This window comes from Siphateles boraxobius, unplaced genomic scaffold (assembly GCF_051911475.1).
Source record: "Siphateles boraxobius isolate OS27281-9 unplaced genomic scaffold, OSU_SipBor_1 16, whole genome shotgun sequence".
Lineage (NCBI taxonomy): Eukaryota > Metazoa > Chordata > Actinopteri > Cypriniformes > Leuciscidae > Siphateles > Siphateles boraxobius.
The window spans coordinates 10,263,088-10,289,533 of record NW_027508766.1 but is presented as its reverse complement, the minus strand read 5'-3'; the positions used below and the strand labels follow the sequence as shown (position 1 = coordinate 10,289,533).

The 26,446-nt window shown below is 39.7% G+C and overlaps 1 protein-coding gene and 1 long non-coding RNA gene across 6 annotated transcripts in view; one reads left to right on the top strand and one right to left on the bottom strand.

The window, feature by feature from the left end:
* The window catches only part of adamts3 (ADAM metallopeptidase with thrombospondin type 1 motif, 3), a 178,006-nt gene that overhangs the window by 72,268 nt on the left and 79,292 nt on the right, over positions 1 to 26,446 (bottom strand). For all 5 annotated transcript variants that reach the window (XM_077231555.1, XM_077231554.1, XM_077231557.1 and 2 more), the window contains 6 exons: positions 25,882 to 26,038; positions 16,317 to 16,422; positions 6,922 to 7,065; positions 4,222 to 4,354; positions 908 to 1,021; positions 678 to 823 (listed from right to left, as the gene is read on the bottom strand). In XM_077231555.1, the coding sequence (XP_077087670.1) occupies positions 678 to 823; positions 908 to 1,021; positions 4,222 to 4,354; positions 6,922 to 7,065; positions 16,317 to 16,422; positions 25,882 to 26,038 (800 nt within the window). The remainder of the gene's footprint in view (positions 1 to 677; positions 824 to 907; positions 1,022 to 4,221; positions 4,355 to 6,921; positions 7,066 to 16,316; positions 16,423 to 25,881; positions 26,039 to 26,446) is intronic.
* Positions 1 to 26,446, top strand: part of LOC143739237 (uncharacterized) — a 109,808-nt gene that overhangs the window by 80,614 nt on the left and 2,748 nt on the right. The window lies entirely within an intron of this gene.

Genomic DNA, 26,446 nt, shown 5'->3' with positions numbered 1-26,446 from the left:
GGCAGCCGATGCAAAAGATAGACTGAATTTTGACAACATCACAACCCTCACTTTAAATTCCATTCATGCAAATTTTCTATAAGTGCGAACATCTGTTCAACTCAAATGCTGTTTAACAGGTCCTTAAAACAAACACTCTACACAACTAGCACACTAATGTGCTGGCATAATTTTATTTTTAATAAATGCTTCTTTAATTCTCAAAGCATGTGTGCTAATTAAGAAACATCCACTTATTTTTCTGGTGCAAAATAATACCCCTAGTTCAAAAAGAAAAATACACGTAGACAGCAAAAACGGCAGCCCTATCTGATTAAAAACACCCTGCGCAGATGTTTATCAAAAAACAGATTTGGAGATGCAAACAGGTAATCAGATCATTTCATACATTATTTTTTTATCTGACTTCAAACATCAGTTATTGAAATAATAAAGAGATATAGAACAAACTAACCTTACTGGAGAATGCAAAGTTTGTGATTGACATTGTCTATCATTGGATTGTGTCAATCATGTTCACCCTTGCTGTCGGTGTATGCTTTATTGCTAGATAGTTCTTTTAATTTTTAAGAAACTGCAGCCATCCATATGATTACTGAATCTCGTTATGAAGAGTATACTAGAGTGCCAGTACGCTTCATTAGCAATCCTGACTGTGCATTCAGCAGATAACATACACAGGGTTGTTGCACTGGCGGGTTCTGAATCGGACGCCCGTCCCGCAGGAGCGAGAGCAGGAGCCATGCTTGCTCCAGGCTCCCCAGGCTCCATCTTGCTTCACTTGGTTGGAATTCTTCCACATGCAGTGACCTTTGTAGCACCACTGTGAGGGGAAGGTGTGAGACAGAATCAAATTGGGAACAACAGGACAAAATAGGCACAGCAAAATGTGGACACATGAAATTACCTTCCCAGGTGTACATTCAGTCCCATCCAATGGTGGCCCTTTTTTGGTCTTGCAGAAGTAAGGGTTATCTGGATGACTGCACCAAAGCTGCTTGCATGGATCAAATGTGCGAAACTGAAGAGAGAGAAAAGTGCCAATGGTTGAATGCTTGGCATTTTAAGAGAGAGAGAGAATTAAATGGCAAGACAAATTTAAAATATTTTTTAACTTTATTGGCCAAGCTAAAAAGCTACAATTCCACCAGAGATAAGACCTGACAATCCTTTTCTTCTTAGGAACGTGCTCGAGCTCGAATTAAAAGAAAAAAAAGGGGAAAAGACAGAGAGAGAGACTGAATTGATTTTCCCTCTAGAGACTGCCAGTGCCACTCTGGAGCTAGTGTTACTGCTAGACACCCAGGAAATGGATCTAAGAACAGAAAAGAAAATACAGACGTTTTGGGGGGGGCTTGCATTTTCTGTTTACTGCAAATGCCACAATCGGAGTCAACAACAACAACAAAAAAGTGTATATTTTAGTCGGAAGGAACAAAGTCATTGCGCACCATTGTGTGTAAACAATAAAATATGTACCAAAAATGATTGGAGTTTCTGAGTATTTTATTTATATTAAAGGGATAGTCCTCCCAAAAATGAAAATTCTGTCTGTATAATTTACTCACCCTCATGTATGGGTTTTGTTTTTTGTTTGTTTTTTGCTTGGACGATCATTTTAATTCACATCAGCTGTGGTTTCTTACACATTTGTTTGTGGGTTTAAAGCACATGAGATGAAAACATTACAATGCGATTTTCATCACTGTTGGTCACAATAAACCAAGTTACATTTATTTTCAAACGAAACAGGGAAACTAAATATAAGGGTATTGATTATGACAAAATGAATATGAACACAGCTAAAGTGAAGATCATTTTAGGGATGATAATGTTGTCCAGTCCAGGCTGATTCTTCTGAAGCTGGACTTCTGTTCACTACATTTTCTTTTGATTAAACACCAGGAGAATGTGGCATACACATTACAATTTGACTAATTGAAAATACAATTCACATTTGCAATATATATTTTTTCTTGGGAAAAAATACACACAGAAATGTAAACAAATAATTAAAATGCCAGCCTGTAACACAAGACTGGGAGAGGAAACTAATGGATGACAACTGAAATACAAGGTTCATCTCTAAGCTCTGTGATTTACCAAACCAGTTCTGCTTATTTGCAATGCCGTGTGGAGTAGAAAGGTTCAGATATACGGTTAATAAATGAACGGATGTGCCCAAGGGAGAAAAGGCACTATGTTGAAGGCATAAATGAACTTCAATTTAAAGTCTCTAACAAGTCCCTTGGCAAGCAGCTAGACTAAAGGATATCAGCTGTCTGCTCTGTCACTGGCTCAGTGCTTTATTTTACCAATAGATGAAGCCAACATCGATTACTATATACAGTACCTGTATTATTAAAGTCGGCATGAAATGGAAATTCACCCTGTCTATTTTCTAAAAATCCAAATTATTGGCCATACTGAGAACAATTCCTCTGTGTGTGTAAATAGAAATATCATAACTCTCCAATCAAACATTTAGTCAATAAACCCCACTCCTTTCTTACAATCGACCACAAACTCACATTCAGGGTTCCATCCAAGCAACATCTGATGAATGAAAGTACCAACCTATATATATATATTTTTTTTTTTTTCCTTTATCATATGTACGTTGGATGTTAATGTTAATGACCCTTAACAATATAGAAAAAAAGGATATGCCGCTACTTCTGTTTCATCATGATTTTACTGCATATAAATTAAAGTAATAGTTTTCCCAAAACTGTGTTAAAACACATTAAAACATTAATTTTACTCCAGAAAATCACTGTAAGAGCTGAATGAAACAGGACGAGAAGTGCACATTAAAGTCTTATCCCTAAACTCTCACTCTACCTTTCATTATCATCAACAAATACAGCGAATTAAACAAAACCACTCATTACAACTGACAGTAAACAAGTATATACAGACCTTTTCAGGGAGTGCTTAATAAATAAATAAAAAACTGGTAAACTTAATATCCATAAAACAACAACTGTAATAAATTCACTTTCATTACTGCCTTGACCAGTAAGGCCTATCACTCCAAAGACTATAAGCTAGATCACCAACAGTTGGTAAGGATCCATCCATCCTCGTAACAACCCTCGTTCACAAAGCAGTCTGGTGTAAAATGATTCGTGCAAACAAATGCATATAGGTAGATTGGGGGGGGGCGCATTCCCTTCCAACACAAAAGTAATCCACTGCGTCTTCAGCAACTCAGATGTCGGGAGTAAATAAAGACGGCTATATCCATTCTTACATCCAACAAGAAAACAACCTCAATCACCTAGGTTAGGAGACATTCTTGTCTACACCTGCTCCGGCGTCGAAACAATGGCGGACTGTGTACAGCTCACCCAGGGCGGGTATACAGTATGCTAAAACAGCAGTGTCCATCAACAGGCAGTGTCAGTCAGTCAACTTTGCCCAGAATCTAAGAACGGCTTGTTATGGAGTAAAAGATGGAAAAGCTTTGCTGCACAAACTCCTCCGAGAGCTAAGTAAAATGTCACACTACAGATGGGAAAAGCAACAAATAGTTCCTGACAAATATTTTGTTTACAATCCCATTAAAATCTAATTGTTTCTATCGACACTGACAATGGGCCACAGAGAAACAACTATTTAAAGCATGATTGGTGGGTCAGAGAACATCTCATGAGGGTGTGAGTTTTTGCTGGGCTATTGTGTACAGCTTGGCACAGATTGTTAAGGCATGACAGAGGGCTGGGAGGAAGGATCACAGCATGGTGTTCTTGTTTACTAGTGTTACAGCCTTTGATGACAGAATGCCAAACATCTTGCCATCTGCTGGTTCACAGTTTCAGGCCATAAACCAGGTGTGAGGCTCTTTTCCCTGACACTGTACCTGTGATTGGGACTTTGCAGCACATATTCATTTTGCACTTGAAAGTGTTTAGGTCGAAGGGTTTGGAGGGTTAACAGAACATTAAAAAAAATGTAAAGGCCATAAACTCAGACTGAATTATTATCTATGTCTTTCTTAAAGAGAACAATTTTAACAAACTTATTTACAAGAGAAACTTGGTATAGAAATATATAAAAAATATTTTAAGCACTTCCATCGAAAAAACCTTGGACAGAGACCTTAATTAGCATTGGTTAAATACAAAATATTTAGGAGATGGACTTTTTGGTGCTTGGTTTAATGACTGACATTTATCAGATCTGTCAAGGGAGAATACAGCCTCCAGCTACACTCACTGAAGTACAGATTTTGTATCCAACTCCAAAATCGAAGCGACACTGCTCATCCATGGAGTAATTGATGCCGGGAAGTTCAGGGAGCTGCGGCCAGTCATGTTTGAAGGGGTCATCCAGCAGGCAGTCATATGAACTGTGAAAAACAAACAAAGTTACAATATCTGTTTGAGTGAACCCAGTAAAGGTGTTTAATGAATGGCCCTATAAACTTTGGAAGCCACTTTTAAAGTTTGGTAGCAAACAGTAAGTCTAAATTGGACAGTATGGTTTAATGAAAATGGACTCATACATTCTAGATTATTCATATCATTAAAGCGAAACTCATTTTGAACCCTAATAGAAATAATTAAATCAAATTTCCTAATCTCTATGCAATAGATAATTTACAGTAAATGTTAAAAATCATGAAGTGCTGAGTGAGGCCAGGACATGCAGAGAAAGTGCTTTTAAACTTTCAAACCACAACGAGTTTGAACTTCAAAAGGCTCTTCAGAGGTTTCCTTCTGACCGCTGGCTAATTTAAACTTACAGTAGGCCAATAATCAACTGCTCAAGGATTTCCAGTAGAAGTGAAACATTTTATTATCAGAAATAAATCTGTCCGTTCTTAATTATAATTTCTTCATGAGCACTTTTTAGGTTAAAGGTGATGTAAGAGTTGAGTAAAACACAATGATCACACAAATCTATTGCATTGGTAAACGCAGATTTTCTTCTGAGAACAAGACGATTTGCTTGGTGTGAATGGAAAAATCATTCATATTACGCTGCTCGAAGACTACAGAGAATAGTGACCACTTCAAACTCAATAGACAAAGGTGAAAAGGCTTTTCCTCTTATAGAGAGCTACTCAACATCTCATTTGTATTGGCTGCAGTAAGTTGCTAAGATTCATGGGTAATTTATATCTCATAAGCCCTTAGTCATGATAAGATTAACCCTGAACATTAAGCAGTATATAAATTCAAAAATCCTTAAGTGGCACTAGATGCCTTCTGAAATTATTGAGTGAATCAGTGAGGGCTCAAACGAATAAATTACCTAAAATTGAGAGGTTTATTATAGAAGTACAACCCACAACCTTTAGCCCAGATCCTAATGTAACAGGTCTCAGATGAGAGAAGTTTGCTGTTGGATCACATCATCTCATTAATAACTGTTTTTTTTCATTGACTATTCATATTCACACAACTGTCATGACCTTTTCTTTAATGGATAGCACACCAAAAAAGTAAACTTCTGATTCATTTTCATGTGTTTTTGTCCAAATAATGGTGCTGTTTGAGTATCAAAATGTCTCTTTAATAAAAAAAAAATAGTGTTTTTAGCATTATACAAGCAATTATATAAAGAATGACTACAAAGTGTACCGTGTGCAGAGAAAGCCTAAGAAATCATCTGTGTTTTTTTTTAAACACCATCATTATCATGGCTAAAGCAGCAATTACAGGTTGTTTTAGAGTTAATCACTGTTGGTAATGGTGAATGTAAACTGTTGGAAATCATGGCTATCCACTGACCAGTTAAATGAAAGCCCTTTGATCTCGCACTTCTTTCTCGCAGCAAATGACCTATTGGTGACACTAATTCAGGTAAACAGTCAACTGAACTTGAGGTGAAACCAAACAAAGCACAGCTCCAATTAAAGCACAGGACAATATTTACAATCAAGTATAACTCATAAGAAATATCTATCATAGTCAGGGTGCAGTTATTATTATTATTATTATTTGTATCCCCGGTGGGAAAAAAAAAATGTCAGTACCCTCAACAGTAATCAATGCTCCTTCACCAAAAAGCCATATTAAATATCTAAAATAAAGTTTTGAAATATATGCAACACGCATGTTTAAACAACAGTAAAATTAGTTCTGTTTTCTGATTGTTTTGTATGAAATATTGAAGTTTATAAATAAGTCTTTTGGCACACCATCCCAAGTGGCGCTATGCATTGTTCTAAAATCGTGTTTTATTCTGGCATGTTACATTCTCGATCGCCGAACGCGCCGGCACATTCCCTTGGATTTTTTTTTCTCTCATAACAGCTGCAAGAACTTAAAAAACTTTTTGGTCATACAGACAAGAGTAAGTAAATGTAAACTGTAAATGTCTATTTTTATTTATGTACACTCACGTGATTTTGTAAAATAAAGAAAACAAACAAGATGCATATTCTGCCATCTCTGTCTCCCTGAACAGCAGTGCGTTACAAAATAAACCGAAACTAGGCTACTTGCCTTAGTCACGATAAGAAATATGTCTATAGAAAGTTTGAAATTTGAACAGATTATTATGTAATCCAAATGAAACAAACAAGAGGTACAGGGGTAATCTGCTAAAACTAATCTCGGTCTAATTAAATGTAAATCACTCAGATTTAAAATGTAAAAATGGATTAAAACATTATACTTTGTCTAAAAATTCCGATATTGTTTCATTAAAGTTCAAAATTATTCTATAAATGTGTATTTAACATCTGCACAAAATACAAAATAACATCTACTGTGCTTCTTGATTAATTTTCATCCAAAAATTAAAAACATCCTCCCACTGCTTTTTACACAAATCGCACCCTGATCATAAGGGATACCTGTGAAGAGACATGTTTCCTTTTAAAATATGCACATATTTTATGTTCAAGGCCTTCCAGTTTCTAAATAAAACATAGAGAGATGTGAGAAGAGAGAAGTGTGAACTCACTGAATAGATCTCTTCAGCTCTTGGCCACTGCACATTGACCAGTGGTAGCGGTGGAAGGCTGCTTGCACCAGAGGAGCCATGACACTTCCCATGGCTGTTTCGTCACCGCAGCGGTTGCCCTGACCGTCATGCTCCATTCCCAGTCTACAGATCAGGCATGATTATGGTAAGCAGGGACATTTGAATGCAACAATGATGACACTTTCTACCCCAATTAGCATAGTTATATCTAAACAGGGACACACCTCATCTCACAACATCATCATTAATGGGAATGAAATTACAAAAGGACACTGTGACCTAACCAGGCAAGACACAACAAAGCAATGAAAGCTATACTACTGATGATCTGAATCTTTTGCCTAACTAGCTGTGTTGGTCATTTTTGCAGTATTGCAAAATAGGGATAGCCCCGCCCACAAAATCTGAAATGGACCAAAATCTCACTCATGTATATTAAATATCAAACATGAATAAGCCCAGAAGAGATGATTAAATACTGAAAAACAAACAATACTACTTCTAAACACCTACATTAGCACTCAAAAGTTATAATAATAAAAAAACGGCAATATTGTGAAACATTATTACAATTTAAATATACTATTAATGTAATTTTGTCATGATTCCTGTCTGGTGTTCTCCTTGCCTTATGTTGACTTTTGTTATTTCCTGTTCTGTGCCATGTTTTGAAGTCCTTTGTAGTTTTTCTTGTTTATTAGTCTCTCCAGGTGTTTCTAATTAGCCCCGCCACCTTGTTATCTTGTTTAGCTTGTTTGACTGTGTATTTAAAGCTCTGTGTTTCATTTGTGGTTTGTCGGTCGTTGAAGTTGTTTGCTGTTCTTGTCCCTGTCCTGAGTTCCATGTTCTGTTGTTTGCCCTGGATTACCTGTTAGTTTCATTAAAGTTGTGTTTGCAATTGGATTCTCTCTCCGCTTCATTCCTGCCTCAACGTTACAAATTTATTCCTGTGATGGCAAAGCTAAATTTTCATCATTACTCTAGTCTTCAATGTCACATGATCCTTCAGAAATCATTCTAATATGATGATGTGCTGCTCAATAAACATTTATTATTATCAATGTTGAAAACAGCTGTGTTGAAAAAATAGGATTCTTTGATGAATAGAAAGTTGAAAATCACAGCATTTATCTGAAATATAAAGCTTTTGTAACATTATACAATACCATTAAACAGTTTGTAGTCAGTAAAACATTTTTTTTTAAATAAATTGATACCTTTATTCAGCAAGGATGCATTCAAGTGATCAAAAGTGACAACAAAGGCATGTATAATGTTACAAAAGATTATATTTAAAATAAATGCTGTTCTTGTGAACAATTCATCAAATAATCCTGAAACTACTGCATTTTGTGTATTTTTAATTAAATAAATTCAGCCTTGGTGAGCATCAGAGACTTCTTTTAAAAACATTCAAAAGTTTGGGATCAGTGAAATTTTTTAATGGCAGCATATACAGTATGGTTATTCTTAGACTATGGGCACTTTTATGTTCTTTGGTCAGGTTTTTAAAATGCATATCATTTTGGACAAATTCATCTTTCTTTGTCAAACTAACAATAAAACCACCTTAAAAACTTTTTACTATCTTTCTATTATGATTTTTTCATACTTTTAAACCTCCTTATAGGTGTCAAAATCACTGTTTTCTCCTTGTCGCACACCCAGACTTTTCGACTTCAACAATGAAAATACAGTTTTTAAATATGACTTATCTGGTAATTATTAATGTACCTGAATTAAGCACTAGTAAAATAATTCAAATACATTATAGTATTTAATGTGAGACCACTATCAATATTACTTTTTATACAAAATATAGCTGTCGACACAGTATTGGTGTCATTTCCACCACAACACTGTAATGTCCCTTTAAATGGTTTGTGTGAAAGATTGTTTATGGAAATGTTCAGTGACATCAGAGCACATGTTGGACGTGGAGGGAATTTAAATTTTCATCAACAAAAAATTTTAGAAAAATCAAGGTAAATATTGCTTGATCAGTTAATATATTTATTCTACGTCATTTCCAAACATGCTGTACCTTCAAGGGTGTTTTTAAAAAGCTAAAAAAAATTGTGTTAAATAAGAGTATTTTACATACATGAAATGATAAGTATTAATGCAAAGCTAATCAGTGAAGCTATCTTCCATTTTTTCACAAAAAAATGCAGAAATGTAATTTCCACCACAGTCATTTCCACCACACTGCCCTATGTGGTGGAAATTACATTTATGGTTACAAAGTACAATTAGATTTGTGTAATTCTTCTTATATTATAATGTATTACAATACTTTTTATATTTATATTCATATTATATATATATATATATCCCTCCTTGAACTGCCACCTTATCGTGGTGGAGGCGTTTGAGTACCCGAATGATCCTAGGAGCTATGTTGTCAGGGGCTATATACCCCTGGTAGGAGTTCGGTGAGGCCATGGAAAAGGACTATCGGTTGGCATTGAAGAGATTCTGGCAAACCGTCCGGCACCTCAGGAGGTAGGTAGCAGTGACCTTTCAACCCTGTTTAGAATGGTGGTGGGCATCTGTTGACCTCAACTGGGGATATCGTCGGACGGTGGAAAGGAATACTTTGAGGATCTCCGCAATCCCACCGACACGCCTTCCATTGAGGAAGCAGAGGCCGAGGGCTATGAGGTGGACTCGTCCAACACCCAAACTTAAGTCACCGAGGTAGTTAAGAAGCTCCTCGGTGGCAAGGCACCGGGGGTGGATAAGATCCGCCCTGAATACCTCTAATCTCTGGATGTTGTGGGGCTGTCTTGGCTGACACGCCTCTGCAACATCACTTGGTGGTGAGGGACAGTACCTCTGGCCTGGCAGACCGGGGTGGTGGTCTCTCTTTTCAAGAAGGGGGACCGGAGGGTGTGTTCCAACTACAGGGGGATCACACTTCTCAGCCTCCCTAGGAAAATCTAGGCCAGGGTACTGGAAAGGAGAATTTTGGACGATAGTAGAACCTCGGATTCAGGAGGAACAGTGTAGTTTTCATCCCGCCCGTGGGACACTGGACCAGCTCTATACCCTCTCCAGGGTGCTGGCAGGTCCATGGGAGTTTGCCCAACCAATCCACATGTTTGACTGTGTCCCTTGCGGCGTCCTGTGGAGGGTGCTCTGGGAGTATGGGGTCCGGGGCCGTTTGCTAAGGGCTGTCCAGTCCCTGTACGACCGGAGCAGGAGCTTGGTTCGCATTGCTGGCAGTAAGTCAGACTTGTTCCTGGTGCATGTTGGACTCCAGCAGGGCTGCCCTTTGTCACCGGCTCTGTTCATTATGTTTATGGATAGAATTTCTAGGTGCAGCCAGGGGCCGGAGGGTGCCCGGTTTGGGGACCACAGAATTTCGTTGCTGCTTTTTGTGGATGATGTTCAGACCAGGACCTTCAGCGTCCACTGGGATGGATTGCAGCCGAGTGTAAAGATGCTGGGATGAGATCAGCACCTCCAAATCTGAGTCCATGGTTCTCAGTCGGAAAAGGGTGGTTGGCCTGCTTCAGGTTGGTGGAGAGTTCCTGCCTCAAGTGGAGCAGTTCAGGTATCTTGGGGTCTTGTTCACGAGTGAGGGAAGGATGAAATGGGAGATCGACAGACGGGTCAGTGCAGCTTCTGCAGTAATGCGGTCAATGTACCGGTCTGTCGTGGTGAAGAAGGAGCTGAGCTCTCGATTTACCAGTCGATCTACGTTACTACTCTCACCTATGGTCATGAGCTGTTGATCAAGACTGAACGCACAAGATCCCGGATTCAGGCGCCTAAAATGAGCTTTCTCCGCAGGGTGGCTGGGCAATCCCTTAGACATAGGGTGAGGAGCTCGGTCACTCGGGAGGAACTCAGAGTAGAGCTGCTGCTCCTCCACATCGAGAGGAGCCAGCTGAGGTGCCTCAGGCACAGGTTCAAGACGCCTCCTGGACACCTTCCCAGGGCTGGGCAATCCCACCAGGAGGAAACCCAGAGGAAGACCTAGGACACACTGAAGGCATTATGTCTCCCGGCCTTAAATACCTTAAAACTAGACAAATTATTTAAACTTATGAGACTGTGTTATGTGACTTTTGAACAAGTTTTTTTTTTTTATTCAACACAAGGCTAAAAGTGCTACTAGTTGAAGAAACACCCATATATATATATATATATGTATATATATATATATATATATATATATATATATATATATATACACTCACCTAAAGGATTATTAGGAACACCTGTTCAATTTCTCATTAATGCAATTATCTAATCAACCAATCACATGGCAGTTGCTTCAATGCAATTAGGGGTGTGGTCCTGGTCAAGACAATCACCTGAACTCCAAACTGAATGTCAGAATGGGAAAGAAAGGTGATTTAACCCCCTGGGGTCGGCTATCAGTGCAAAAGAAACTCAAATAACTCCATCGATTTTTCCCATACAGGCAACTGTTATACATCATTAAAAACTGTTAAATGTCTTCTTTTTTTTGTGTACACTAATAATAAAAACAAAAAGTTGTGTTTTTCGTAAAATAAAGAGAAAAAACATGATGCACGTTCTCTTCTCTCTCAATGTGAAGTTCATTCTGAAAAACGACAGAAAGTTATCTGTAACTCAGCCAATACTTGCCACCCACACATGAAAGTAATGTCTTTAACAAAGCTTGAAGTCTCCTTTTTTAAATGAAGTAAATAATATCAAAAACAAATATTCTCGGTGTAAGAAATCCTTATGAAAGCAACGACATGTACAGTTTCTCCAGCCCGAGCTCATTAACTTTAATTTGACCACACCCCCACAAGCGCGAGCTGTTCTCATTCAAATGATCCACGTGAAGGAACGCAGAGCTGTAACGCCCTCATCAGCTCTAAACAAAGAATCAGCGACTCCAGTATTTCTCTGCTTTTCATCAGTTTGGGAGACTGTTTGTGCTGTGGATTTACATTGGATTTACCTCAGAAGAAGACGTTTTGTATATGAGAACAATTTCTAAGGTAAGAGACATAATAGTAAGTGTTTTATTATTGCATAAACTTTACATTGTAGCTACTAAACTGGTGCCAGCCTAAAATGTTATGAAATGAGATACAAGTATGCTAGTATGAGTGTTTATTCTAGTAGTGAACGCGCCTATAGAGAGAAATGCACACTTCATACGAATTAACCTATAGCTACACAAGCAGAGAGCAGCCCATTTCTCGTTTTTAATTATTTTGTTTAAAAGTACACATTTCAAGCTTTCTATAGATATACTTATCATGTATGTGAGGCAAGTAACTTATACGCTGAGTTTCGTTGATTAATAAGACGCGCTCCAGTTCACGCGCACGCGCCTGTATATCTACTATTTGTGCTTCTTATTTATTATTCCAGGCAAATTGTTGATAAAACATTGATAAAAATGTGTTTATTCTAATATGGTGAATATTTTAATGTTTAGACCTGTGTTTACTGTTAAATACTGTGTTTGTGGATATTTGCTCAAACGTAGATGTATAATGTCACAATAATGTTTCATAGTTTGGAGCGGTTCGATCGCTGCACGCGCTGAGTTTGGGTCTGAGTCATGCTGTGTGTTTGAAAAGCAAAACAGGCCACACATTAGGCTTCACGCCAAACTCATCTCATTTCTTAACGAATAGAAATATTTGAAGTAACATATGATAAACAATATATGTTTGTCTAGTGTAGTGTTACTGAAGTGATAATTTTTAACGATTTATAGGCTGCCTGCTATCTAGGCTATTGATATTATTTTATGCAGCCCTACACATGCCCATCCACCTTTTTCCTGGTTAGCGAATTTACCCATGATTCATTGCGGGTTTGAACCGGAAGCCGGTTGTCCTTTTCCGGTTCGAAGCTTTATGAAGATTAAGCGCCGCTTGCTCAGAACGTCACAGTGATGTGCTGGTTAGAAAATATGTGAAATAAGTAGGGCTGCCCCTGCCCGTGCACAACTGAAGTTGGGTTGGAAGTTATGTATACTATATGGGAGAGAATGCTAAACCATAATGAGCGTTTTCGTAATATATTGCCTATTCTGCATCTCAACACACGCATAAGCTTGCCACAAAAAAAACCCCGGCAAAAGTAATGATTATGCATTAAACATTTGAATTGTTTATTAATAACTAGTGTTTTCTGTAAGTGTCGACTGCAAAGATAAATTTGATGATACTGACTCGCCAGCTTCGCAGTAGTGAACGCGCCTATAGAGAGAAATGCACACTTCATACGAATTAACCTATAGCTACATAAGCAGACAGCAGCCCATTTCTCGTTTTTAATTATTTTGTTTAAAAGTACACATTTCAAGCTTTCTATAGATATACTTATCATGTATGTGAGGCAAGTAACTTATACGCTGAGTTTCGTTGATTAATAAGACGCGCTCCAGTTCACGCGCACGCGCCTGTATATCTACTATTTGTGCTTCTTATTTATTATTCCAGGCAAATTGTTGATAAAACATTGATAAAAATGAAGATACAACAAACTAGGTGTTCGTATATATATATTTACAAAATACATATACATATATACACTGCCGTTCAAAAGTTTGGGGTCATTAAGTTTTTTAATGTTTTTAAAAAAAAGTCACTTATGCTCACCAAGGCTGTATTTATTTGATTAAAAATACAAAACAAACCCAGTAATATTGTGAAATATTATTTCAATGTAAAACAGCTGATTTCTATGTGAATACATAGTAAAAAGCGTAATTTATTCCTGTGATCAAAGCTGAATTTTCAGCATCACAACTCCAGTCTTCAGTGTCACATGATCCTTCAGAAATCAGTATAATATGAGGATGAGATGCTCAAGAAACATTTATGATTATTATCAATGTTGAAAACAGTTGTGTACCTTTTTTTTTATTCTTTGATGAACATAAAGTTAAAAACAACAGCATTTATTTGAAATAGAATCTTTTGTAACATTATAAATGTCTTTACAGTCACTTTTGATCAATTTAATTCCTCCTTGATGAATAAAAGTATTGAGTCGTAAAAAAAAAGTAGTAAGTCTTTTTCTTTAGATCAGTGTGTTTACTAATGTGCTTTCTGTCCTTTGTTGTGTATCTTTGGATTATGTTGTGTTGTAAATAAATCCATACAATCTAAAAGCCATTCTTTTTTTAATTTCTCCTCATTCTTTGTGCAAGGCTCCTCATAATGACCGGGCCGGTTCTTTGTCTTTCTCAGGTGTAAAATGCATTCATATTAATCAGAGATTCACGCCTCCTCGCATAAAGCTTTCTCACACAAAACACGTTATACAAATTTTAAATCAATCTATTGTCTTATCTAAATGAGTATGCAGGATGATTTTCACATAGTTTTGGAGCAAATATTCTTGGCTACGTGATACAATTTTCAAAAGTCTTGTGAAGAAATAATCACTATGGGTTTTATGACCTTATTTCAGTGAGATTTTTTTTTTTTTCACAAACCACGCATAAACATTAATATCTTAAAACTCCAAACTTTTACATACATGCTGCTGACATATTACTGTAGCAGAGTTTGTGCTGAATACCATGTAATAAGACTTTAGCCATGAAAATGTCACGAGTAACAGAAATAAGCACAAATGTCAGAGCATGTCAGAACAGCTCTAGGACCCAGAAAACACCTCAGACCTCAGGGGGTTAAGCTATTTTGAGCGTGGCATGGTTGTTGGTGCCAGACGGGCTGGTCTGAGTATTTCACAATCTGCTCAGTTACTGGGATTTTCACGCACAACCATTTCTAGGGTTTACAAAGAATGGTGTGAAAAGGGAAAAACATCCAGTATGCGGCAGTCCTGTTGGCGAAAATGCCTTGTTGATGCTAGAGGTCAGAGGAGAATGGACCGACTGATTCAAGCTGATTGAAGAGCAACTTTGACTGAAATAACCACTCGTTACAACCGAAGTATGCAGCAAAGCATTTGTGAAGCCACAACACGCACAACCTTGAGGCGGATGGGCTACAACAGCAGAAGACCCCACCGGGATGCGGCTGTCCTGTGGGCGAAAATGCCTTGTTGATGCTAGAGGTCAGAGGAGAATGGGCCGACTGATTCCAGCTGATAGAAGAGCATTGTTTCTGACCATGTCCATCCCTTTATCTCCACCATGTACCCATCCTCTGATGGCTACTTCCAGCAGGATAATGCACAATGTCACAAAGCTCGAATCATTTCAAATTGGTTTCTTGAACATGACAATGAGTTCACTGTACTAAAATGGCCCCCACAGTCACCAGATCTCAACCCAATAGAGCATCATTGGGATGTGGTGGAACGGGAGCTTCGTGCCCTGGAAGTGCATCCCACAAATCTCCATCAACTGCAAGATGCTATCCTATCAATATGGGCCAACATTTCTAAAGAATGTTTTCAGCACCTTGTTGAATCAATGCCATGTAGAATTAAGTCAGTTCTGAAGGCGAAAGGGGGTCAAACACAGTATCATTATGGTGTTCCTAATAATCCTTTAGGTGAGTGTATATATAAATAAATATATTTCTGGCAGCCAGCCAGAAAATGAGAGAAAATTAGGCCCTGACATCTCTTTTTGAATTAAATAAAATGTTATTTCAGTCTGTGCTAAAGCCAAACTGAATGAAAGACCATCAGTAGGATGGTGGCAAGATGCAGAGTAATGATGGTGTATCATTCTTTGTCATGTGCTCAATGAAAACTGGATAAAGGCATTTGAAAGAAAGAGATACACAGATAGAGAAGTTTGAGAGGGTGAAGTCCTGGACAATAGTTTCAATATGGAGAAGGAGATAAGGAGTTTGCCTCACTGACTAATCTGTGTGTAGGTGGTGGGTTTTTATGAAACCCCTTTGATTGTTAGATGCCTAGAGACTTTTAGCAACTGTTGTCAAAAAAGGAATGTAAGCTCACCCACAAAATGGAACAGGTAAGACTACTTAGGCTTGTAGAGACAGTGGCTAAGGACTCTCAAGCATGAGCTCAAAAATTAACATGAGGGATGTTTTGAACAACGTGAGAGGCTGAATTTCGACAAGGAAGTAAGTAAGGACAAAACATTTCTATTTTTCTATCTATTACTTAAATATACTGATATTTTTCACTATTAGATAATATCCTCAAAAGATAAGCAAGTTAACTTGTATGAGGCATCACCATTTTCTTTTGTCCATTTTGTTACTCTTAATAGAGCCCTCACCTTGAGAGCAGACAGTAAATTACATTAGCTATGCCTATTTACCTGAAAACATGCATTCCATGTGGTTTACAATTTATTTATTTTTTAATTCAAATGTGAAACCACATATGTTCAGAGTGACATACAACATTTTACAAAAGCTAACATCAATTTGAAATGGCTGAAAAGCACCTGGTCTTGTTTAAAAACCTACACATGTCCTGTTTCGTGGGCTACAACGAAGGCAGAAGAGAAGCCATCTTCATGATTGAGGGTGCAGCTGCGGACAGGGTGGCACATCCCAGTGACGGGGGCATATCCTAAGAGTAAATGAGTGACAGAGATAGACAGAGAAGATGAAATGGTTAGGGTTTATTTTTTTTCTGTCATAACTTGCCCTGTGATTCTACAGTCTGACAGCTTGCTGCTTGGTGTTCTTGTAATTCTTTGAGAAGAGTAATGCTGACAACTCTGCAAAGAGCTGTCCAGGAGAATTAGATATGATTTTTCATTATTTTTCTGTTTCTTTCATTTAGTTATGACATGTAATGGCTATTTTACTAACAATTCAAATACATATTTGAGGATTATTGGAGGGGGATGGAGCCAATTACAGTATTTCCAGCAAAGGTGACAGCATGTGCCCAAAACAATGTCAAACTACCAGCTGTCATTACACCACATTTCATTGTGTTGGACAAAGACAGTCACTTTGTTCGAAGTGCAATACAGTGAAATGTGCAATTCTTATAGCATACTGACAGTTTGGCATGCAATCAATAATAATTAATCACAAAAAAAGTGTCAACATAAATAAATATAAATCTGATTAAATGATTTATGTTAAATTAATATTTCTCAGTTTGTAAAAGGATTTTATTTTTCTTGGTAATGGCATTTGTGGTGCAAAGTGATTTGGACAATTGCGCTGCTTTTTAAAGTGTGTGTGTACATATTAACATGTAATGTAAAACCATTCACCATAGTAGAATTTACTGTATATGTTCTCATCCTGTTCCCTTAAAAAGTAAACACTAGCTATGTTTACATACACTTATGTTTATTGTGCATTTTGGGATATCATATAAAAACGCTGGATGGAAACAGCAAGATGAGGTGGATACATTATTTTATCCGATAAGAAGACATGTGCATAAACTACAATGGAAATACATTTAACGAATAAATCCCTCGATGCACAGCAAAAAAGCTCATATCTTCGACTCAACAGTGGCTGTGATTGTATAACTGGACTAGCCAGTGGACCAATTTCATTGCACAGCATCTCAAATGTTGGTTTGATCAAAATGCCTGAGCCAAAGTCTGTCATCAGAATGATTTGCAATAATGACTTCCCAAAAGTGTCTTACATGAATGCATTACCAAATACCAGGCATCTGAACGCAAGATAACATGACAGCATTTTGTGTTTGCGTTGTGTCATGTAATTTATTTGGGATGTTAGTTAATTCATTTGGATGTTAAAATATGTTCTCAGAAATACAGAGACTACTTGTTTGTGTGCAGGTTATTAGGAGCCTGTCACAATATATTTTGTATATGATGAGAAAGGCAGAAGCGGTCTTTTGCAGAAAGGCAGAGCGGAGGTTTGCAGCTCCCCGCCGAATCACCAGCTCAGATTTTGGCAACACACCGCTGTGCTTACAACAGGAATATATGAGGAAAATAGAAAAAAAACTAATCGAAGCAGAGAGGAGAGAAGAGGAGAGGGGAGGAGAAGAGAGGACTTTGAAAACTGGCTGCAGCGATAGCGCAATACTGCGTTTAGTCTGTTAGTTATTGGCGTGCGAATTTAAAAAGGGAAATATGGTCAAATTTTTTTCAAAATGCAATTTATTAAATTTGTACCATTTAAAATGCAATTTTGTTTAACTGTATGTGCTGTAAAATTGAGCTGTCATTCTTTTCTGCATTTTTTCACTCATGTACACGTTGTTTTAACGATTGCCTATAGTTTTGTGCATTTCTGGGTGTTCTTGGTTATTAATAAATGTACACCTTTTGATTATTACTGTTGCCTGTGTTGTTACTCTAGTAATTCTGTGTTTTTTGGGGTTCATTTTAAACCAGCAATATAATAATTTTGTAATTAATAGTTGAGTTTAATAAAAACAACCCAGCAATATTGGGTCAAATAATGAATTATTTATATTTATGTAAGTAATTATTTTAGAACTAAGGGGTACTTATTCTACTATAATGATAGACAACAATCTTACATTTGGGAGCAATTTAGCAAGAACATACACTGTGTAGAGTTTTGTAAAAATAGTGTACTAAAACATAAAGGCTTTGTTTTTAATTATGGGGTACATATCAGTGCATTTATACAGTTATTTGTTTTGATAGCAAAAGTGCAGCTGTTTTGGTTTGGGCTTTCATGTTTTAAGTCAAACTAAACCTATTGTAACTTTTTTTTGAAATACTGGTAAAATATACTCTTGTTCTATTTAGTTTCGTCTTTCCATTGATTAATATTAAAGGGTACCTATTATGCCCATTTTTACATGATGTAATATACTGTATATCTGTTCTGTCCTCAGAATGAGCCGAATTCTGACTAGTGCGACCCTTTTTTCGGATTTTCAGCTTTGTTGTGCGTCGTTTGTCATTCAGTGTTCGTGCAGTGCACAGGGGGAAACGAGATAAACCTCTCCAGACCGGCAATCGGATGGTCGGATGAATTTCTGGCTTGTCAGAAATTGTGTTCGCTCCTCGTGACTATATTGCACAGTTGAAGCAAAGCTACGAAACGATTGCCCTAAACTCACTGTTTTTTCCCTCACTGCGCCTGCACGAAAACAGAAGTTTAACCATTTATCTTTAATGCAGCAAGAAAGAAAACGAAAAGAGGGAGATCTTTAAGTTCTGTAGCTATCAAACTGGCTACAAATGACTGTTGGTTACCTCCAGTTCGTGTTGCAAAATATTACCCACGTCTTAAAGCAACACCAAGTAACTTTTACAGGTTGGAAGCGGAATTGTCCATTACCGCTGTCGTAAATAATTTAGTCTACCGCAGCCTACTGTCGCACGCGCACTCACGTGCTCTCTGTTTATCCAGCACCGGCTTTGGAATCAACAATGGCCACAGACAAGGTAGAGTATGATGCATGATTTTATGAAAGTATGATGTATTGCGACATCACAAACAAGCAATTGTAGCAATTGTAACGCTTGCCGTAAAGCAAGTCAAATTAGTAGTTTTCTTATGTCTCATTAGAACTACAGAAACGTGACCCGATCTGGCAATCTTACATAGCGTGGATAAAAGATAAAGGACCGCAAATCAGATAAAGACAAAGGACCGCAAAGCTGTGACATAAGTGCATTTCACCATGTCACGACTTGATGAACCACTGAAACAATTTTGGAAACATTATTTTAAGGTAAAAAATCTAACTTAGTGTTGCTTTAAGCCACCTGCGATGTAGCTACCATGCCTCTTTTATTCGTATGTTAAACAAGCTGTATTTGAAATAAGGCTCAAGAAATCAGAAGCGAAAAGATTAGTACATTATGAGAACATTGGGTGTATACTTATTTTATTTTAATACAGAATAGCAAAAGACATGGGATTCCCCATCAGTGGAAGGAATGAAAAAGAAGAAGAGGAACAAGAAAAGGAGGAAGCCAAGCAAGAGAAACAAAAAAGGGCCAAAACGTGCTACTTTCTGTCGGGACTTTAGTATTTGTAATGAGAAGTAAAAAAAAAAAAAAAAACATATAACTATATATATATAATTAATGAATTAGAAGTGTTGTCAATCTGTTTTGAATTAAGTTGTTTTACAAATAAAGGTTTCTGAGTCAGTGATATCACATTTTATGTAGTTTTATTGTACTTACTCTGTAAGCCTTTATTAAACAAGAGGGTAACCAGCATCACTTTAATTTACAGCCTGCAGATGTCACAATTACCCTGTAACTACAAGGAACAAGAGTATATTTCCCTAGTATTTAAAATAAGTTGCAATATGTTTAGTTTTACTTGCCTCGAAACACGGAAGACCTAACTTGATCAGTGCACTTTTGCTATTAAAACAAATAAATGGAAGCTTTAGCGTTACGTTCTGCCAGGAAGACTCAATAGCTACGTCACTTATTACCTTCTCATCAATCCAATCATGTCTAATATTTGCATTATAAAAGACCAGCACTTACACATGTTTGAGTTCGCAGATGCTGACGCTTTCATTTACCACCATCCTCCCCACCACCTCCAAGATGGTTCCTTCCCCTCCATCCTCCCCACCACCACCAGGATGGTCCCTTCCTATACCTCCCAGGGGGTCGGCTGCGCCCCTGCCTTTGTCTTCAGGCAGGAAATGCAGAGTCCGGACCCTCGGATTGCGAGCTATGGGCGGGGCCTACGCCAAAGAACTTTATTGCTTGCTGGGCTATCAATAAATGTATTTATTGTTACAGCATTTATTCTCCCGAGTCTTTCTGGTAGAACTGTTTAAATGCATGTACCCCATAATTTTAAAAAAGCCTTTAAGTATTAGTACACTATTATAACAAAAATCTACACAGTGTATGTTCTTGCCACATTGCTCCCAAATGTAAGATTGTTGCCTATCATAATTGTCATGAGGTTGGAGGAACGAACCCAAATGCAGACGATATGCAGACTAACAGGGATTTATTGAGGCACAAAACAGAAAACAAAAACCCACGAGGGGGCAAAACAGGACAGATGGGGCAGTACAACTAGACTAAGACAGGAAATAAACTAGGACTAGATACTGACTGTTAAAGACAAGATGAAGAAAACAAACAGCTACATAAACTCACAATTCTTAATACAATATTCAGACAAAGTACTCACAGGACTCTCACAAAGAGTAACACGCACAGGTTGACAATGTACCGACACAGGACAGCAAACACAAGGGGATTAAAAAGGGAGACACTAATGACAAAGACAGGTGAAGCTGACTAGACAAGGACAGGTGAAACTGAATAGACAATAATGACGAGACGAGGATAACAAGGGGGCGGGGTAACGTAACGAGACAACACAAGCACATGGCCCAAGCAATTGGCCATGCGCTTGTACACAAAACACGGGTCTGTCATGATCCAGGCTCAAGACCAGAGGAAATCAAGGACAAGAAGGCCGGATCATGACAGAACCCCCCACTTAAGGAGCGGCTACCAGACGCTCCTCAAGAGGACATCAAACGCGAGACAAGACTGATTGAGACATTGACACAAACCAACAAAACATGACAAACAACAGTAGTGGCAAACACGAAAACACAACAGCAGGGTTAGGATGAAACAATAAAAATAACAAACAAGGAAGAGGTGGCGGAGGAAACACAGAGTTCATGGGGGGTGGTCCAGGGTGGATGGGTGTGCTGGGGGTCTTCGGAAAATGGGCTGAGGGCTTAGGGCGAGGAATCCGGGCAGGTTTGGATCGGGACACAAGAGGGGTCTTGGAGGAAACAGTCCGGGGTTGATTAGGGACAGGAGGTACAGTGGACGACGGAGGGGGAATCACGACAGGGGAAGCTGAGGGTGGCGAGACAAGACTACTGACTGGGGAAACAGCGGGCAAAGGAACAGGACACATAACAGGGGACGTAGCAGACGGCTGTGGAGCGGGAACCGAACTCACAGAATCAGACTCCGCACACATGAAAACAGACTCAGATGAAGCGCTCGAATCAGAACCGGAAGAACCGCTGTCTGCAGCGGGCTCAGTGACTGCGGCGGGCTCAGTGACTGCGGCGGGCTCAGTGACTGCGGCGGGCTCAGTGACTGCGGCGGGCTCAGTGACTGCGGCGGGCTCAGTGACTGCGGCGGGCTCAGTGACTGCGGCGGGCTCAGTGACTGCGGCGGGCTCAGTGACTGCGGCGGGCTCAGTGACTGCGGCGGGCTCAGTGACTGCGGCGGGCTCAGTGACTGCGGCGGGCTCTGTGACTGCGGCGGGCTCTGTGACTGCGGCGGGCTCTGTGACTGCGGCGGGCTCTGTGACTGCGGCGGGCTCTGTGACTGCGGCGGGCTCTGTGACTGCGGCGGGCTCTGTGACTGCGGCGGGCTCTGTGACTGCGGCGGGCTCTGTGACTGCGGCGGGCTCTGTGACTGCGGCGGGCTCTGTGACTGCGGCGGGCTCTGTGACTGCGGCGGGCTCTGTGACTGCGGCGGGCTCTGTGACTGCGGCGGGCTCTGTGACTGCGGCGGGCTCTGTGACTGCGGCGGGCTCTGTGACTGCGGCGGGCTCTGTGACTGCGGCGGGCTCTGTGACTGCGGCGGGCTCTGTGACTGCGGCGGGCTCTGTGACTGCGGCGGGCTCTGTGACTGCGGCGGGCTCTGTGACTGCGGCGGGCTCTGTGACTGCGGCGGGCTCTGTGACTGCGGCGGGCTCTGTGACTGCAGCGGGCTCTGAACGGGAGGCTCCCCTCTTCCTCCTCTTTCTCCTTGGTCGAGAAGCAGTGACCATCACCGGAGCTGAGACGGGTTGGGGAAGCACGGCGGGAACTGTGTCGGCCGAAGAAGGGGTTATCTCTGGCAGGATAGACTCCGACGCTGAGGACTCTGAAGGAGAGTCCCACGAGGTTCGCCTCCCTCGTTTCCCTCGAAGACCGAAGGGGGTAGATGAAGTGCCAGGAGTCGTGAGGGCGCCAGCCTGGTCCCCAAGCGTCGCGACGCCTATCATTCGACCCTCGGGAATAGCTGGCAGGCAGGCAGAAGGTGGAGAGCCCGAGGAAGAAGCCTGCGGAACCTCCCGGGAAAAATGATCCCAGAGGCGGGCATAATCCCTCATGATCTGCTCACCCTGGGACGGGATAGGGCAAATGACCCGTTCTCCGTTGGTTGATGCGGACAACCAGCATCGCTCACGGAACTCCGTCTGGAACTGGAGTTGAGAGGTCATACTGTCTGCTGGGTTCTTAGTTGGTCGGTACATTCTGTCATGAGGTTGGAGGAACGAACCCAAATGCAGACGATATGCAGACTAACAGGGATTTATTGAGGCACAAAACAGAAAACAAAAACCCACGAGGGGACAAAACAGGACAGATGGGGCAGTACAACTAGACTAAGACAGGAAATAAACTAGGACTAGATACTGACTGTTAAAGACAAGATGAAGAAAACAAACAGCTACATAAACTCACAATTCTTAATACAATATTCAGACAAAGTACTCACAGGACTCTCACAAAGAGTAACACGCACAGGTTGACAATGTACCGACACAGGACAGCAAACACAAGGGGATTAAAAAGGGAGACACTAATGACAAAGACAGGTGAAGCTGACTAGACAAGGACAGGTGAAACTGAATAGACAATAATGACGAGACGAGGATAACAAGGGGGCGGGGTAACGTAACGAGACAACACAAGCACATGGCCCAAGCAATTGGCCAAGCGCTTGTACACAAAACACGGGTCTGTCATGATCCAGGCTCAAGACCAGAGGAAATCAAGGACAAGAAGGCCGGATCATGACAATAATAGTAGAATAAGTACCCCTTAGTTCTAAAATAATGACAGTATAAATAATGTTAATTTCCCTGGTTGTTATTCCCCAAACTTTACATATTGTTCCTTTATACCTACATGTACGTACTTTATTGGAACACTATAATTACCGAAAGTTACGCTGTAAATTCGTTTTACTTACGCAATACTTTCCGGGCTGTAATCTAAAGCGTTACTCGGCTCTAAAGCTATATTCATAGCTGGTGTCAATAAGCCAATAAAGCACATCGGCACTGATTAGCTCAATATCACCACTGCCAGACAACAGATGCGCCACAGGTAGGTGGAGAGGCCAAAGAGGTTTTTTCGGATGATTAACGAGGGCCGTTGAGTACATACAGTGGCATGATAAAGGAAATGAGAGAGTCGCAGTGACAGCATAAACACTTCATGCTGAGATCAGTGCTCTTCTAAGGAAAAGCTGGAGTTTTCCTGTCAGGTTGAATAGACGTTAAATGTGCACTGTGTGAACTTTGTCAGTGATTGTATAAGTGTGCTTTCATGTCTCTCTTCTATCCTTTTCCAATAGTGTGAACCTCTTTATACATCTACCATCAGTCTGAAGAGGAGTTTTTACACCATGCAGGATTCTGTCAGACATTTCTGACAGCATTGATGAGGTCTTGAGGTGCTGACAGAAACCGATGGGGACTGTGAGGGAGTATTGGTGAGAGAGAGAGAGAGAGAGAGAGAGAGAGAGAGAGAGAGAGAGAGAGAGAGAGAGAGAGAGAGAGAGAGAGAGAGAGAGAGAGAGAGAGAGAGACAGAGAGAGAGAGAGAGAGAGACAGAGAGAGAGAGAGAGAGAGAGAGAGAGAGAGAGAGAGAGAGAGAGAGACAGAGAGAGAGAGAGAGAGAGAGAGAGACAGAGAGAGAGAGAGAGAGAGAGAGAGAGAGAGAGAGAGAGAGAGACAGAGAGAGACAGAGAGAGACAGAGTGAGACAGAGAGAGACAGAGAGACAGAGAGAGAGAGAGAGTACAGCAGCGACTGGGCCTTATCAATAAAAATGGAGAAGTCCAAAATAATTATCTTTCAGAAAAAAAACTCGCCTTACTGACAAGAAATATGAATTTACACTCCGGGGAACAATTCTTAATCATGTCACCTTTTATAATTATTTGGGTCTGGCAATCTTAGCTTCTGGAGAATTTGACACTGCAATAAAATATCTCACTGATAAAGCATGTAGGGCTTATTATAGTATAAGAAAACCCCTGTTTAAATTTAACCCACTCATTAAACTGTGGCTGAAAATCTTTGACAGTATCATCAAACCTATCCTTCTATACAGCAGTGAAATCTGGGGCCCCAAATTTATATTAAATTACGAATCCTGGGACAAAACCCCTGTTGAAATTTTCCACCTTGAGTTCTGCAAGAACTTCCTGGGAACTCACAGAAATGCTCCAAGTCTGGGTTGCCGTGCAGAATTAGGCAGATTCCCTCTCCTATCTGAAATCCAGAAGAGAGCTGTAAAGTTCTGGTTCCATCTATCAGACGCGCCGACTCACTGCGCACTTAGATACAGGGCAGGACACGCCGAGAGTGACCCCATGCAATATTTAGTGGAAAATCATCAACTTAATACAACAATTCAGTTCAGACACTCAAAAGTAGAGGACGTGCTGCACTTCCTCACGAGTGCAGCAAGTAAAAAAAAAACATCAGAGACACTTATTTCACACAAATAGAACAGATTTGACCTCAATTTCAATAAGAAAGCCTCATAAACAAACTGTCTTATATTTATGGAGAGAAAGAAGAGTGTATTCACCTGGCAGCGCAGTATGTGTCCTCCTGCCATCATAGGAGGGACAAGGGCTGATCACTCTTTTTCCCTTAAACTGCTGTCTGTACTTATTTTGTATTTTTATTTATTGTTATTGTGATGTATTTGTATAATATAGAAATGTTTTTGTTTTGTTTTTTTACTTTTAGTTATCCACGTATATGTTTGTATATGTTTAGTGCTTTGGCAATATTGTGCTATTTTACAGTCATGCCAATAAAGCTCATTTGGATTGAATTGAATTAAATTGAGGAGAGGAGAGAGAGAGAGAGAGAGAGAGAGAGAGAGAGAGAGAGAGAGAGAGAGAGAGAGAGAGAGAGAGAGAGAGAGAGAGAGAGAGAGACTGACCTTTTTCAAGGAATGAGAATATTTAAGATGCACGAATTTGTGTGTAAAAAATGCTATACTGTACATGACAAGGGAGGAAATATTTGAGAGTCTGAGGTCATGTTAAAGACCAAAAAAGTCAAACCTTGCATCCCGGTGGGGCCAAAGCCTTGCCGGGTCAGGAAGATAGCATGGTCGTGATGCTCTGAGTGCTCTGGATCCTCTTTCTGCTGGACGAATGCCCAGCGGCACACGTTCTCCAGGCTTCGTGAAGGGTTGCCACGTTCAATGAGACTGATGGACTGAGAAAAAGATTAGAGACTCATTAGGGGGGTATGGAAATACTGACTTATGCCCCCTGTATTTTAAGGAAGAACATTTATGTATTTACGATACATTATTCATTCAAAAAGAAAATTGGAGTCCTTACAGGTTAGATTTTTCCTCGTTTTTTGAATAAAGGCATTAAGATCAATTTTCAAAAGATGATTTTTTTATTCCTCTTTTTAGCCAACTTTAGCATGGGTGTCTTCACTTATGCTAAGCACTGTCCTAAAACAAAAACTATACAGACATTTAAAAAAGCAATAACTAATAAAAAAGACAAAAGCATGGTAAAATTACTAAAACTTTCAAATTAAAATGAAAACCGAAATACAAAAATTAAACTAATTCAGGCCATTAATGGGTTAATATAGAGTCAGAGGCAG